Source organism: Lepisma saccharinum, chromosome 14, assembly GCF_977018435.1.
Source record: "Lepisma saccharinum chromosome 14, izLepSacc3.1, whole genome shotgun sequence".
Taxonomy (NCBI): domain Eukaryota; kingdom Metazoa; phylum Arthropoda; class Insecta; order Zygentoma; family Lepismatidae; genus Lepisma; species Lepisma saccharinum.
In genome coordinates this window covers 9,501,930-9,519,686 of record NC_139242.1, presented here as the reverse complement: position 1 = coordinate 9,519,686, position 17,757 = coordinate 9,501,930, and the positions used below count along the sequence as shown (strand labels likewise).

At 40.8% G+C, this 17,757-nt stretch overlaps 1 protein-coding gene across 1 annotated transcript; it reads right to left on the bottom strand.

Moving 5' to 3' along the window:
- Window positions 1–956: 956 nt before the first annotated feature.
- Window positions 957–5,816, bottom strand: LOC145998670 (uncharacterized). The gene has a single exon (XM_083135135.1). It carries the CDS (start codon window positions 5,814–5,816, stop codon window positions 957–959), a length of 4,860 nt encoding a protein of 1,619 aa, XP_082991261.1.
- Between the last annotated feature and the right edge of the window lie 11,941 nt (window positions 5,817–17,757).

Genomic DNA, 17,757 nt, shown 5'->3' with positions numbered 1-17,757 from the left:
TCATGCCGAGATATGTTGTGATAGTTTGTAGGGAACAGGTTGTCCTTGTAGTCTGAGATGGTATTCGCGCGGACTGCGTCTACGAGAGAACACGATGGCGGTGCTCTGTTGGAATTTACTCGCACTCTCCATTGTTTTGCCCAGTGTTGTAATTGTTCTTGCATTCTGAAGTAGGAAACACGAATATCCTTGGCTGCGCCAAAGTATGCGATGTCGTCTGCGAAAGTGGCTGGGAGGCAACCAAAGGCTGTTGGTACATCCGCTGTAAACAGGGCGTACAGCAGCGGCGAGAGGGAGGATCCTTGGGATACTCCAGACGTGGTTGTTCGAATGTTGGAGATGGTTCCTTGAAACACTGCAAAGAAGGTGCGTTGATGGAGGTAGCTGTCCAAAAAGTGTACATAATAGTCAGGTATACCAAGTCTGTGCAGCTTGTATATGAGTCCTTCCAGCCAAACCTTGTTGTTCGCGCCCGTCATCCAACAAGAAGACTCTTTTCTTGTTTCGGCCGCTGTTTGTAGCATTTCCAGGAAGGTAATAGTGCTGTAGGTAGACTAATACACATAAATGAAACACTCCATTACATCAAACTGATGTATTCGTTGCAAAATCTACATTAATTGCAGCCAACCTGCAATACATCTCTGGTACAGCGTCGCTTCTCACGTCACAGACTATTCACTCTCTCACTTTCAGTAGGCACTAGTGTTCAGAGAATAAAATGGCGGCCATCTTGGCTCCAAAAGCACAAGGTACGGAACATACCGCCCACCTTGAAATGATTAATTTCAACAATTTACTAAATACACAATATAGAACACATTTTTGATGAACAAGTGTAAATTGAATACAATTTTCTCAAACTTCCTACTGAAAATAACAACACAAAATTAAAAAGAAATTCAACAAACTAATGATTGCCTTTTATGCATAAATTTGAAAGTTTAAGTTATTTCTCATTGGTGTTCAACTTCACTCACTGGTAAAAGGGACAGCTTCACTGCTGGCCTCTTGTAGGTTCCTTCACTGGTTCTCACTGTTGCTGCTCTAACCAATCCATCTTCACCTGGATGAACGTTGATTACTCTGCCAAGTTTCCACTGTTGAGGTGCAAGTTGATCATCTCTGACCACAACCAAGTCATCGACCTGTAGATTCCGTTGCTCCCTTCTCCACTTAGGACGTTGTTGTAACTGAGAAAGATAATCCCTACACCATCTGCGCCAGAAATGCTGTGTCAGCCTTTGCACGAGTTGCCACTTCGACAGTCTGTTCACTTTTATTGTAGCAAAGTCCCTGTCTGGAGTAGCTATCAACGCATCTCCTATTAAGAAATGGCCTGGAGTAAGTGCTTGCATGTCATTGGGATCACTGGATAGAGCAGTTAACGGTCTGGAATTCAAACATGCTTCTATTTGTGTTAATACTGTATACAATTCCTCAAAGGTAAGTAGGGCATTCCCCACAACTCTTTTGAGGTGGTATTTAACTGATTTGACGCCACTCTCCCACAACCCTCCTGCATGAGGATTACGAGGAACATTAAAATGCCACTGGATGCCTAAGCTGCTTAGAGCACTTGAAATAGTTTCATTGTGCTTTGGTTGTTTTGCCAATCTCATGAATTCCTTTAACTCTCTATTTGCGCCAACAAACGTTGTTCCACAATCACTGTAAATATTACTGGGTTTTCCACGACGAGATACAAATCTCCGAAGTGCAGCCAAAAACGTCTCTGTAGTACCACTGCTCACGATTTCTAAATGAACTGCTTTCGTTGCGAAACAAACAAATAAGGCAATATAACCCTTATACTGCTTACGAGAGCGTCCAACCATTTCCTTCAACAGTATGGGCCCTGCATAATCCACTCCACAGTTTATAAATGGACGAGAAGGATTGATCCTAGATTCTGGTAAGCTACCCATTAATTGTTCCCCAGCTTGTGTACAAAAGCGATGACAAGTTACACATTTCTTCACAATGTTACGCACTGTATCTCGCCCTCTCAGTATCCAGAATGTTCGTTGCAATGAGGACAACACTAACTGAGGACCAGCATGAAGATTAAGTAAATGTTCATTTTTAATTAATAAGTGAGTCAATTTGTGCTTTGCAGGTAGCAACATTGGATGTTTATGGTCCACTGTTATTCTTGCTTTGTGTAGCCTCCCTCCAACACGAATGACACCAGCCTCATCAACAAAAGGAGCCAAACACAATAACCTGCTTTTTGTTGGCAGAGGAATTTTAGCTTGTAAACAATGTAATTCTGCTGTGAATTCACTTTTCTGAGCTTGTTTTACAAGAGAGGTCGTTGCTGTCACAAGCTCTTTAGTTGTCAATGCTCCTTGCCTTCTCTGATTCACTGACTGACGAGCATTGAACACAAATCGTTGGATCCATGCCATTATTCTCTGCATTTTAGAAAAGCTTGAATATCTACTGATCAGATCTTCTTCTACTGTACTGTACATAACTGTAATGGCAATCTTCTTCTCTTCTTTTGTAACTTCTTCCAAAATTTCGTTGCTTGTCTCATGATGATCAAACGTTGCCAATGAAGTTGCTCGTAAGAACTCTGGTCCCGCCCACCATAACTCACATTGAGCTAAGGCTGAAGCAGTGATACCTCTTGTAGCAAGATCTGCAGGATTTGATTTTCCCATGATGTGAGACCATTGTTCACGACGAAGACTCTCCTGCACTTCTGCCACTCGATTTGCTACAAATGTTTTCCACCTGCTTGGTGTTGAGGATAACCAAGCAAGCACAATGGTAGAATCAGTCCACACACATGCATCTTCCAATTTGTAGGATAGTGCATTGGAGATTACTACGAGCAATCGTGTCAATAAAACTGCCGCTGATAGTTCTAGACTTGGTAGAGACATTTGCTTGATTGGAGCCACCTTAGTCTTTGCTCCTACCAACCTCACTTCAACATGACCATCAACATAAACTGAGCGAAGGTACACTACCGCACAGTATGCTTGTTGTGATGCATCACAGAAACCCACTAATTGACAAGCAATAGCATTTGCAGATACAATAGCACGTTTGATTTGTAATTGTTGCAGTATAGGAAGTTCACTACAAAAATGTAGCCACAGTTCGCATGTTTCCACGGATAATGCCTCATCCCAGTCCAACTTTTCTTTCCACAATTCTTGAATAAGTATTTTTGCTTGTATGACTGTTGGGGATAAGAAACCAAGAGGATCAAACAATTTTGCAATGTCAGATAACAATAGTCTTTTCGTCAATGTGTGACGTTTTGGTGGTAAAGTCACAAGAAAAGTGAAGTGGTCAGCACCAGGATGCCACCTTAGACCTAACGTTTTCACAAGTTCACTGCAATGGATATCTAAAGGCACATTAGTTTCTCTCAACTCTACAGGTACTGCTGTCAACACTTGTGGTTCACTAGAGGACCATTTACGTAACTCAAAACCACCCTTTGCTAGTAACTGTATCAATTGTGACTGCAATTCGATAGCTTCTTCCACATTGCTGGCACCAGATACCAAATCGTCAACATAAAAATCATTTAATAACACTGGGGCTGCTAATGGAAATGCATTCATTTCATCAATAGCTAACTGCTGAAGACACTTTGTTGCAAGATAAGGTGCACTGAAAGTCCCATACGTCACCGTGAGTAGCCTATAGTCCCTTATCAATTCTTTAGGATTGTCGCGCCACACTATTCGCTGAAAGTCTGTATCTGATGGATGAATCAATATTTGTCTATACATTTTGGAAATGTCTGCACACAAAGGAATTTGATGTTTCCTGAACCTGAGTAACAATGGAAAGATATCACCTTGAAGTTTTGGCCCAACTTGAAGCTTATCGTTGAGACTAATCCCTGTTGAAGTCACTGAACTGGCATCAAAAACTACACGAAGAGGTGTACTGGTGGAATTTGGATTGATTACAGCATGATGCGGTAAATAGAAACTATCACATGGCTTCTTTTTCACTTCACTTGCAGGAACAGGCTCCATATGTCCCAAGTCTAAATATTCATGCATGAATTCTGAGTACTTCTGATGAAAAACAGGAGACCTTGCAAACTTCCGTTCCATTTGCTGTAATCTCGCCACCGCTGTTTCACGAGAGTATCCTAAGGGAGGACTGTCTTCCTTGAATGGAAGGCTCACACTGAACCTATTGTTTTCTCGAACATGAGTCACCGAAAAGTGCTCTTCACATTGTATCTCCTCTAATGTCAGATGCATTTGCCTTGGGACCTCCTCTACCTCCCAGAACTGGCGAAGTGCACTATCAAGACTACAAGATACATGAAATGATGCTACTGTCCTTACCTTGGTAATGTCCACACTGCCACAAAGAATCCAACCAAGAACAGTACGTAGTGCAGTAGGTGTTCCCTTTGGCCCAACACGTTTGCCACTTTGCATAAGAAAAGGAAACAAATCTGCTCCAAGTAAAATGTCCACCGGTTCCATCACATAAAACCTTGGATCTGCCAACTTCAGTCCTTGAATATGTGTCCACTTCCTGAAGTCTGGTAAAGGTTCCCTGGGAATGTTTCCTGTTATTTTAGGAAGTACGATTGCCCTTGTGGTGAATGTTTTCCTTCTGCTACTGGGTTGGAATTGTAGATCCACTACTGCACTGCCTACACCTACACCCGTTGCTGTAATCCCATTCACAGTGATGTCTGCCTTATGCTGACGTAAGCCTAACCTTTGCACACATCGTGAGGTCACAAAGGAAGTCTCTGAGGCACAGTCTAGGAGCGCACGAACTGGTTGATAAACACCATCTCTTCCCTGCACATACACAACTGCAGTGGATAGCAACACTGGCTTTAGTCCCTTGTCTCCTTCTCCAGCCACATGAGAAGAAACTTCTTGGGGGGAAGTTGTTGTTTCACTAGAGTCACTCTGCTTATAATAGTGTAGCAACGTATGATGCTTTTTATTGCAAACGCGGCACGCCCCTGAGTCACATACCGATACCCTATGATGACTTTGAATGCAATTATAACACAAACCCTTTTCTCTAACAAATCTCATTCTGCCCATCACCGAAAGGCTTTTGAAGTCTTTGCACTTGTGTAGTGCATGATGCAGTTTACATTTTTCACAGGTATCATCCGACACTGCATGATACACACCTTTGAACTGGGAGCTATTGTGAGTCGACTGCTTCAATCTCTGAGCACTGAGATTTGTAGCTGATAATGCACGAGAACGCTGATCAAGAAAGTCACTCAACTCCTGAAACGTAGGCAACTCGGTTGTCTTTAATGAAAGTTCCCATTGTTGTCTAGTATCACTGTCCATTTTTTCTGTCACATGAAATACTAGGATAGGATCCCAATGTTCTATGGGAATGTCCATCACTTTCAACACGCGAACACACTCGGTAGTTGTGTCTAGCAGGCTACGTAAGGCTGCTGCAGATTCACGTTGCACTTTGGGTTGCGCGACTAAACGCTTGATTGTGTCCATAACAATTTCCCGTTTGTTTTGATAACGCGAATTTAGAATGTTCCACGCCTCTGCATAGTTATCATCAGTCACCGACATGGACTGGATAAGCAATGCAGGTTGCCCCTTTAACGAAGCTTTCAAATACTGTAGCTTTTGCGCACTGGATAACTGTTTGTTTTTGTCCACCGACGCGATAAACAAATCACGGAAAGAAAGCCACTCTTGTAATTGTCCCGTGAAGACAGGCAGCGTGAGCTTCGGGAGACGCACTTCACTTGTTCGTGCTTCTGTCGATGACGTCACCGTAGCTTGAGTCTGTTGCTGCTGCAACGAACAAAGCCTGCACATGGTTGCATCCAAACGGTCTTGAATTCAAACGATTTCACAGTCATAACTCTCAAAAGTTGCATTATCACACGCACTAGCCAGGTCTAATAATAACTGTTTACAATCGTCCGTTAATTGTTTCGCTTTGTTTACCGATAACGCGATTGTCACATTGTCCAGTAAACCCGCGTTCACTTTATTCTCAAGGCGAGTAACTTCTCGCTTGAGCACAGTCTTTGCTGCCGATATGGCTTCCATGTTTATTAAGTCGCGCACGGATTGTTGTTGTCCAAACTACAATGCACGCACGAAACACTTCCTGGCACTACAAAAGGTGCACTGAAACTGGTTACACGTAGCAAACAGTATGTCAATGTATTTATTCACAGTTCACGAATGCACGCTAGCACAAAAGTTCAACACAACGAATGCTGATCGCAGGCAACATCCGGCACAAGGAGGACCATGTTCGCGCCCGTCATCCAACAAGAAGACTCTTTTCTTGTTTCGGCCGCTGTTTGTAGCATTTCCAGGAAGGTAATAGTGCTGTAGGTAGACTAATACACATAAATGAAACACTCCATTACATCAAACTGATGTATTCGTTGCAAAATCTACATTAATTGCAGCCAACCTGCAATACATCTCTGGTACAGCGTCGCTTCTCACGTCACAGACTATTCACTCTCTCACTTTCAGTAGGCACTAGTGTTCAGAGAATAAAATGGCGGCCATCTTGGCTCCAAAAGCACAAGGTACGGAACACTTGTCGAAGGCTTTCTGGATATCAAGGAATATAGCTAGTACGTGGTGTTTCCAGTTGAAGCGTACTCAGATATGGTCGACCACCCTCACCAGCTGGGTGGTCGTGCTGTGGTGTTGCCTGAAGCCAAATTGGTGGTCTCTGAGTAGGTCGAAGCGTTTGACGTGGTCTTGTAATCGATACAGGAGGAGTCGCTCGAAGACCTTGCTGACGTGAGACAGTAAGCTTATTGGCCGGTAATTCTGTGGGTGTAGTGGGCTTTCCCCTTGTTCAGGATTGAACAGACTCTGGCTGTTTTCCAAGCTCTCGGATAGTAGCCAGTGAGAAGAATGGCGTTAAATATTTGGGTTAGGACAATGAGGAGTTTCATTGGAGTTTGCAGCAAGGCTTCTGTCGGTATTATGTCCGGGCCTGGTGCTTTATTGTATGACAGCCATCGTATGAATGTGTGGATCGCTCGGGGAGTAATTACGTGTGGTATTTCTGAATGCGGCTGCTCTCTGAATGTGTTGAGGAAGTTGTTCACCGTTGCTATTTGATCCTCATCGCATGGTTCGGTATTGGAGGAAAACTGTTCTTCAAGGTTGTTTTCGATTGCGTCAACTTGTTCTTGTGGTTGAAATAGGAGATTGCCTTGTGACTCGTGGAGGATTGGCGGCGTTAGGCTAGCAGTGTGTTCGCGGAAATTTCTTGCGAGCTTCCAGAATTGGTTGTTTGGCTTCTCGGAGCACTTCAGTTTTTCGTCAAAAAGGTGTTCCCTTGTTCTTTGAAGGTGTCCTCTCAGTCGACGTTTCAGGATCTGGAGAAGCTGTCTCTATTGTGGATGTCGTGTCTGTTTATATTTGCGTCTGATCCATCGCTTTAGGTTCAACAGGATGTGTAGCTTGTAGTCCGTTGTGTTTGCTTGCTCTTGCCGGTTTTGTTTCGTGGTTCTGTTTTGAATTGCTGAAGTGATCTTTGCGCCAATTTCCTCAACGGCCGTGTCAATATCTTCCGGGGTTTTAACGTTGGGGGCACAGGGCTTTGCTTCGCTTCTTTTATACCGTTTGAGAGTGGCGCTGATCGTGACGTCATACATTTCATAGTAGCAAACCCACTTTTATGCCGAAATACAAACTATACGAAATTCTCTCATTCTTAACTGGTAAAAATCCCCAAACATAAAATCACTAAAAGCACATTGCATTGCACTGATGCTATACAAAAGAAATATACAAGTCTTTATCAGTTCAAATCTAACAACAATGGGAAGAATGCATTCTTTGACAGATCTTAAACAATATCTTGACACAGAGAAAGATAACATAACAAGAATAGCGTCTTTCGTACGGAACTGGAAATGTTACACGTACCAACATGTGAGCCATCGACTAAGTGCGAGAAAAATGTTTTTCAAGAATAGATACATGATCATACCATACCATGCCATACCGTACCAAACCACCATGTAACGATGGGTACGTTACAAAGTAATCCTTTCATAAATTATTCTAATCAAATTTCCCATCTGAATTCTCTCTATTCCCTCCACTCTAGAAAGGGTGGCGAAGGGACTCTATTCCGTCACCCATTGAAAGAAAAGCACTTGGCAGGTCTTGGTCCATGCCCGTAATCAGGATTTTATTTCTTTGGGGGCTTATCCTTTATAAGCAGCCGTCTAATGTCAAAAACTTGAGAGTGTAGAAACCCTGAAGATGAATTTCTCAGTATATTATAACTCATTATACAAAATCTTTAATCCTCCTAAAGAAGTAAAATTAATTGCCACTGTATACTATTTCAATTATATATTTGTAGGATTTCAAGGGGGGTTTCAGCCCCTATAGCCTTCCCTCTGGCTATGTGCCTGTCTTGATATAATCTTCTACTTCAATCTCATTTGATCCCCCTTTCCTTACGTAGCAATTCTTCTCTTGTTAATAGCTTTAAAACTTTTGGAAAATTTTCATTTACTGAGAATTATCACTATTGTGGCCGAATTACTTTCTGCCTTCCCCCAAATTCATCACAAAATGTTCTTGAAAATTTTTCCGCCACCCCCCTAACACTATATTTTATCACACTATCGAAATCTGATATCCTTGACCCAAAACACTAGGATAAGGGAAGCCTTGTCATAGATCGAAATTCTTTTTCATACTATATTGGAGTAAGGCGAAGAAGTTTGAAGTGTTCCCCTGCGCTTAGCACCACGCCATGAAGGCGTATAGGGGTGTGGGGTTAACGCCCACACTTTCTTGATCCGGTCGTGAGTGGGGGTTATGTGATCAGCACCACGCCCGGATTTGATCCGGCCGGGGATCGAACCCGGGACCTTGAGCATGGTAGTCAGACGCGTTACCGACTGAGCCACCGCGGCCACTAAGGCGAAGAAGGTGTTTTTATTTACGTGTTTGTTTCTTTTAAGATATTTGATCCATTCTATATGATTTTGTACTCCCCACCTCGACAAACGTGCACTTTGACTTATCCTGATACCACAGAGAAGGTACACATTTACCTTCTCTGTGCTGATACATTGTATTGCACTACTTCTAGCCACAGAAGTAATAGCTGGATCATGAAAAACATAGCAGTTTCTTTCGCCAATTTGGCGGAGTGGGGCTTCTCTTGCTAACAAGCGGAGTAGGTCCTCTCACTCTAAAGAGGACTTTGTTTCTCTCGCTATCAAGGAGAGTGGGATTTCTCTCGCTCGTAAGCGGAGTGGTGACTTCTCTCATCTCTCTCTCTTTCCTCTACTAAGATGTAGAAACGTGAATAAACATGAATAAATATGTCTTGTTGAGCACAAGAATAATTTTTTAAGCCAACCATAAACCGAAGGCCACCTTTGAGACCCATGGGCAACTTTGGGAACAGATGTAACGGTTTTGTAAATCTTTCTCTTTTTTTTTAAAGTTACAATCAATGTTACAAAATATCCAAAATATTCAATTGGTACACGTTGTTAATTAGTTATAGGAGTTTTTTTTATTTTAATATGAGAAATTTATCTCTCCTTAGAGATTTGTAAATTGCCATAGAAGCTTAACTATGGCCACCTGTGGTTCACCTACCTTACTTGAAAAACTCTTCATAAAATACAAAACTCTCACATGGGAGAGGTAGTTTCGAAAATTGAATTTAATTTACGGATGTAAATATGTACTAACTCCCGATATTTTAATACAATAATTAATATAATGCTAATTTTGTTTAAATAGTTCCATATTTTTCCATGCTTAGGAACTTGTTGAGTAGGCTGATATCTTTTATCAAATTTATTTGATTACAATGGCATGGTGTAGGGTAGTAATCAAGGGGACAGATTACACAGACTATTGTTTCAACTCTGTGTTTAAAGTTGTAATACTGAAAAAGGCTACAGGGAACCAATGTGACAAATTGATGTAATGTTTTAAATATTTTTATTGTAAGACCAAATAATATGATATGAATACGTTACTTTCAAATAAATTAACGAATTACTTTCTGTGCGAAGTAACGTCAAAGAGCTACGTTTTAGTAAATTACCTAATTATTACTCCACGTACTATACTTGGAAAGCATCATGTAACCTTTCCACCAGAGTAATAAACATCCGTACAAAAAAAATCAGTCTCACTCATTGTTGATATGTCCTCGTAGAACATATATTGCATAGCAACAATTTCCATTTTGTTCGGCTTGGCCTTGTATTATGAAGTTAAAGAGAAAAGTGTACGAATATTTAAGTTTCCGCATTCAAGTTAAAATTTCCCGGATACATTGTCACTATGGACACTATGAATCTGCTCAAAACGGAAAAGAATTTCAAGATATAGGTCGCAAAATGCAAATACCTTCTTGGGGTTCAACTATTTTCAAAAGGAGAGGAAAGAAAAGTTGCCGAGGAAGTGAAGAAGAAGGAATGCAGTGGACATGGAGATTTTGAATTCTTCTTATAGAAATGGACTCCAACAATTCCAGCAGGAGTTTACCTTGAAAATATTTTGTTTCCTTGGCATTAAATTCTAAGCGCGGTTTCAATTTCAGGAATTTTTCACTCTCTACACTTCTAATCTTATCTCTAACAATTTCTAGTAGTTCCAATGTTTTAATATAATCGCAAGCTAGTGCAAGAAAGTACAGTATATCATTGATTCTGACTTCATATGTAGTTCACACACACGCATTAATTTTCCTTTAAAAAATTTATATACCGGGTGTTTCAGAAATAGTTGAGGGGTTACAAAAATGTATTGGAAGTAAACTATTGAACTTACGTTAACGACCAGTTCAGAATGATCGAGGAACTCAAAAACAGTTTGTGCGTGTATGCTTTGTTAAGCTGAGAGGTCACATCCCTGTCGCTAGGCGACATTCAAATCACCCACATCACTCACAGTGTTTTGTGCAATGTTTTAGTCCCTTAATTCAAAGCACCTTACACCGTGATACATCTTTTCGTGAGGTATCATCGCAGCGATAGACGCTGTCGACAGGCCCATGTTGATGCGAGTGTGGCGAGAAACAGACTATTGTGTCGATGTGTGCCGTGTCACCCGTAGTGCACACATTGAACATTTGTAGGTGTCCAAAAAGGGTCCATGTCGAAATCTTACACCCTCGATTTCGCAGGTGATTTTTTTTATAAATAAAGAGTATGTGCTGCTAATTGTGAATAATAAAATTCTGTAGCGCGGAATCAAGTATTTACGACTGTACAGCCGTTTCAAGTTGCGAGGTGGTTTCTGTGTTGAAATTTCTCACTGATTCCGGGCTCCGCCCCTGGGGTAATTAACCTACTGCTACCGCGGTTCCGCGTTTCTATATAGAGTCCCTTTTGAAGGTATGTTAGAAACTGGCCGGAGCCACCTGCCCCAATACTATTTTTCGCACAGACATATTTAGGTACCAAAGAAATAAGGCTTAAATTAAACCTCAAAAGGTAGCTTACCTCTTTATCTCAAGTGCAGGCTGAATTGCTGGTCGAAGTTAATTTGAATGTCCAAAAGAGAAGTCAGTTGTATGTCTAAAGTCTTTGTTGTCCTTTTCCATAGAATACTGTCCTCTACTGTCCGTACCATCATAGAAATAAGAATAATAATTCTCGAACGCCTGGAGCGATTTCAACCAAACTTGGTACACTTACAATCTGGAAAAAAACAAACTGTAGGGGTAAGACACCCCTGGCACCCCTAGGGGTGGGGGTGGGAATGAGCTGACATGTAAATCGACCGATATTAGTGTGGAATCCATAGTTTTGGGGGTCGGTAAAATGAATAGTGATACTCCCAATGGCGTTCAACTCCAAGTTCATTTTACACTATAGTTAGAATTATTTGTTTCATGTCTAATACAAGATTGGGATAAATAAATACCTGGGTAACGCCGGACAATCAGCTAATGTTTTTATATAGAAAAACTTTTTCTGGTAAATGGCCCTGTAAAATATGTGAACTGTGTGACTAATGCAAATAAAAAATTATATGTAAATGCACATTTTTCTGTTTCTGATACTGTACGTGATGAACCTACTATGGAAATGTCGTTGATTGTATTAATGAAACTATATGAATTTCAGTAACGTTACTTCCAGTAAAAATAAAACATTCTGGATGTACTATACAGTTGTAATTTAATTATTTTTGTAGTGTTTGTAGCTGAATTTTGGTATATTCTTTTTTAAAAAAATAATAGTTTGTAATTTATCAGCTTCCATATTTATTTAGAGTTTAATGATAATGACACTAATTACGGTCTAACATGATTAGTATTTGTATATTACTCTACACAAAATGTTTGCTATTTTTGCCAATAAAAATTATTGAATTTCAAATCAAGAGAAATATAAGTGTGTTTACAGTTTACATATTGCATTTCCATTTGTATGATCTTCACCCCATTAGTACATACATTTTCTTTATTTTTTTTCTTTCTTACAGCGGGGGTCTTTCGGCCTCGAAGGCCGCTCTTGCAACAAACCCTTGTCTGAGTGATTATTACAAAGTAAAGTAAAAGTGAAGTACAAATGGAATATATGAACATATCCTGATAACATGTAAGCTGGATGAACACTGAATATAAAAATACAAATTGAATAGAAATAAGAAAGAAAAAATGATTACATGTATACCGCGTGAGGCACCTAAAAGTACCACCTGAAATAGCGAAGAAACCAGAAACAGTAGCGATGTGAGGTTTGCGGGAAACAATAATATCACATGGGGCTCGTAAATCGGAGGTATGGGGTGGGTCGAAAAATATCGACAAATGGGGCATCTGGAGCAAAGTCATATTTTTTTAAATGGAACGATATACAATAACATGCATAATATAAAAGAGCACACGCAGAGAAACACAACGCCGTTGGTCTCATGCATCTACTGCACATAGGAACGAATATATGGCCATGTGAAAATATGTAAACAAACTAACAAGTGGCCCACTTGACCGTCAGTACCACGGCATGTAAGACTTCTCAGGTGCCTGACAGAACTGCCTTTACGCAGAGCAAGTTTTGATAGCAGGTCCACGAGATCGTGTTAGTTCATAGCAAGCAGTCGTAGTGGTAAGAGCGAAGATTATGGTGTTCACAAACATAGAAAAAGCGGACATGATCCTGATTTATGGGGAATGCCGAAAGAATGCCTCAGAAGCCTACCGTGTGTACGCAGAGAGATATGCGGACAGACGACAGCCATCTCGACGTCTGTTTGGTAAGTTATTTATTAAATTAAGAGACACCGGAAGTGTAACACCACGAGCACGTGTGCGGAACAAGCCAACTACAGGTGAGTCAGGTGCAACAAATGTTCTCGCCGCTGTTGCTGTGAATCCGCACGTTAGCTCCCGTGAAATTTCCAAGGATGCTGGGATGAGTCAGCGAAGTGTATTGCGCATTCTGCACACACACAAGTTTCACACATATCATATCTCCCTCCATAAGGAACTTTACGGGAATGATTTTGTGGACCGTGTTCGGTTTTGCACATGGATGTTACGACACGACACACTGCACATGGATGTTACGACACGACACACCCGATTTGTCACGTATCCTCTTCACTGACGAGGCAACTTTTACCAATCATGGAAATGTCAACCTAAGGAACATGCACTATTGGTCGGTGACAAATCCACATTGGCTTCGCCAAGTGGAACGCCAGCGCCCATGGAGTGTGAACGTGTGGTGTGGTATAGTGGGTGAACATCTCATTGGCCCTTTTTTTATACAAGGGACACTGAATACTGACCGATACATACAGTTTTTACAACATGAACTGCCTGTACTATTGGAGGACATATCACTTCAGACAAGGAGGGAAATGTGGTACTAACATGACGGGTGCCCAGCTCACAGTGCAAGACGCGCTACAGCATGTGTGGAAAATACATTTTCAAATCGTTGGATTGGACGTGGAGGGCCTGTCCAATGGCCAGCTCGTTCCCCAGATTTGACACCGTTAGACCTTTTCCTGTGGGGAAAGCTGAAGGACATTGTCTACCGGGATGTGCCAGCAACTCCAGAGGATATGCAACACCGCATTTCTGCGGCCTGTAGGGACATTCCCTACGAGATGCTACATTCTGTGCAACGATCTTTGCGTGGGCGCCTCGTTGCCTGTATCGCAGCTCACGGCCACCACTTTGAACACACACTTTGACAGGTTTTCGCTTCTTTCGCAGTGGTTCTTCGACATACTGTCATGGCCATTTTCATTATGCTGTAACACTGTCAAATACATGGTGCTGACGATGTCTACTGTATTTTTTCTTCCTTTAACATGTTCTGTCTTCATCTTGTCCAATATCTTCCGACATCTCATACTTTTACATGCCGTGGTACTGACGGTCAAGTGGGCCACTTGTTAGTTTGTTTACATATTTTCACATTGCCATATCTTCGTTCCTATGTGTAGTAGATGCATGGGACCAACGGCGTTGTGTTTCTCTGCGTGTGCTCTTTTATATTATGCATGTTATTGTATATCGTTCCATTTAAAAAAATATGACTTTGCTCCAGATGCCCCATTTGTCGATATTTTTCGACCCACCCCATACCTCCGATTTACGAGCCCCATTTGATATTATTGTTTCCCGCAAACCTCACACCGCTACTGTTTCTGGTTTCTTCGCTATTTCAGGTGGTACTTTTAGGTGCCTCACGCGGTATATAAACTATTGGATATAGATATCTAATGTTCGTCACTTTCATCGTTAGTACATATATATGAAGTTAGCTGGAACAATGAATGATTGGGTGTTTCAAGTCCACTTTATGCACAGGAAGGCTAATCGGAACTGGACCTACAGTTTAAAGTGGGATCCGAACCACTTGTGCCCCCACCGGGTATCGAACCCGTGACCCCTTGATTACAAGGAGACGACGCTACCAATGCGACATCGGGGAGGCCTTGTACAATGAATGAAAGATGAAAAATGAATGAAACAACAACAACATCAACAACAACAACAATAACAATAATAACCAATTGAAAATTCAAAGGAAAATTATCAAAGGAAAATTATGAAATATAGAATGGTAATAATTATAACAAGTTATCATGCGAGAACAGAGTTGCCAATTATTACAATGAATATATATATATATATTTATAGCAGAAAAGTTGCTCGTGATTATGTGTTTAGCTGTCTTGCTAGTAGATGTTTTTTTTATTTTTTTTAAACTGCTTATGACACTGGATGGATGTTAGCGAGGTTGGAAGGGAATTCCATTAGGTGGCAGATCTTCCGTAGGTTGTTGTATTATGAAATGGGACTGACAATAAGCGTTTCCGTCGCGTTACATGTTGATGCCTGCTCGAATTTGCATTCAGTTTCTCAAAAATATATCCAGGCTGTTTGCTGCTTAGTAAGTTATGTGTTAAAGTTTGTAACTGATAATTAACGAAGTTCTTTGTATTAAGCCAATTCAAACGGTGTAAGTATTTTGAAATGTGACCCCTTTTTTTGAGCTTGTAAATGAATCTCATGGATGATCGCCGATACAAATATAGTGATCGTAGTTTACGAATGCAAACTGTAGTACATCGTGCAAACAATTAAGTGTGGTATACGAGATATTTGGCGGCCTGAGACCAACACAACAGCTACTTTTTCTTTGTTGCAACAAATTTCGACCACTAATATTTCGATTTGTTCGTCTAGTTTTAAAAATTGTCAACTTCTACTACTTTCCATCAAATACTTTCTTTGATATAGAAACAGATACCGGCCATTTTGCATCGAGTTCGATCCTTTCTTACGATTTCCTAACCATGAAGTTGCACATTATTACTTATTCCAGACTTTAGCCACGATTCAGTGATACCTGTTATATCGAAGTTGGCAGGAGACATTACATGTTTAAATTCATCAAACGAATTCAGGAGCCCTTTGGTATCTACGTGACAATAATAAACACCATTAAATGATTACGAGATTAATGTACTTTCACCAAAAGTGATTCTGATATCTACAAATTCCCGATGTACATTATTCAATAAATTATTTAAATCTTGATTTAAATCAATCCCCCTTCTTGGCCATTTTACAACCAAGTCACAGTATTCTTCGTACGTTATATTCATTTATGTTTTCAAATGAATCAAATAAATTTTTTAAGGGCAAGATAAAAAATAGTGGCAACACTGCTTAGCTCTCGCCACGAAAAAAAGTCCAGTCAAGGTCACACTACCCACCTATAGTGTTGTCAATAAGCAACAATTTCAACCGACGAAATGTACCGCAAACGAACAAACCGTGAAGTGTCGACTGAGCAGCTTAGAATAGAAGTAGTGTGGCAACACTGGAGGGCCAGAGGTGTGGATGAGGCAAGTTAAAGCTCCGACATTGTTGGTTTATTGATTGATTGATTTGGTGTTTTAAGTCCACTTTATGCACAGTAAGGCTGTGAGTCTGAGAGCCAAGGAGTTGCCGTAGCTGGAATAGGGTCTCCCTTATCGCACAACACGATACCAATCTTGTGTTCTGATGTCACTATCATGACGCTTTCGTGCTAAATGCCTAATATGTTAGGTTAGGCTTGTTAAGTTCAGTTCTATTTGCATAAATAACACATTTGCAATGTATTTTTGTAAGAGAGCGAAACCTAACAGACCTAAGGTAACAACGTAGGCATCTCGCTTCTGACGTCAGAACGCAAGTTTGGTATCGCGTTGTGCGATAAGCAAAACTTGATATGGTAAGAATCTTGTACGAGAAAGTGGGGCGAGTGGGAACGACTGTGTGTTATTCAGTCAAATAGTGCAGTGTGTTGCCACTACTTTTATCTAGCCATTGTAATATTTATTAATTATTCAGAAACTACTAAGGAAAAAGCAAAGTGCTCCCCTGCGCATTGCATTACGCTATGAAGGCGTATAGGGGGTGTGGAGTTAGGGCCTCACACTTCCTTGATCACGGCCGAAGGTAGGGGTGATGTGATAAGCACCACACCCCTGGTCGCCTTTACCCCCAAAGAGTTCAGAAACTACTGAAGATACAAATACAAGATTGTATTCCACCATAGGCGTAACTTAGTGGGAGAAAGGTGGCACTTGCCTCCCCAAAATTTTCATGTTTATTAAAATTTAGACGTTAGTGGACCTAAGGAGGAAAGTAATAAAGAGCAATATTTGTGATTTCGCAAACGTCACACTTGTTTAGCATATAATCCTGGACGCTGCTTTTATGGGATGGAAATCTTTTCGAGTCTCTTCCCCCAAAGTTAAGTACAGGTTTGATTCTACCCCCTCAAAATTATGCACCAAGTGTGATTCTGCCCCCTTCAAAATTAGGCCCAGTTTGATTCTGCTCCCTGGGAATTAGGTCCCAAGTTACGCCCACATATGCCATAGCCCATAAACTGTCGTGATTGGTCACTTTGCCATAGAATATGTAAGCAACGAAATATTGGTTTGCTGGTTCCATATTATAAACCATGGAACATATCATGGTTTCACACTAAGAGCAGCTCATTTATTGTAGGCTCTAACTCAAGTATGATAGTTATTTTCGTTGAAAAATAAATCATTGTTATAACGCATTTTTTTTCGAAATGCATGGATATTCTGTGATTATTTCTGTGTACTTACGAACATGTAATATAGAGGGTGTTCGAATTGAAGCGCCCTAATTGCAACTGTCTGTAACTCCACATGTGTTTGATGTATCCAAATGACTATACATGGTCATAAAGATTCCGTGAGCAAAGTAGTAATTAGTACATGTAGT

What these genes read in the sequence shown, in the direction of transcription:
- LOC145998670 (XM_083135135.1), bottom strand. Translation starts at nt 5,816, where the DNA reads ATGTGCAGGCTTTGTTCGTTGCAGCAGCAACAGACTCAAGCTACGGTG.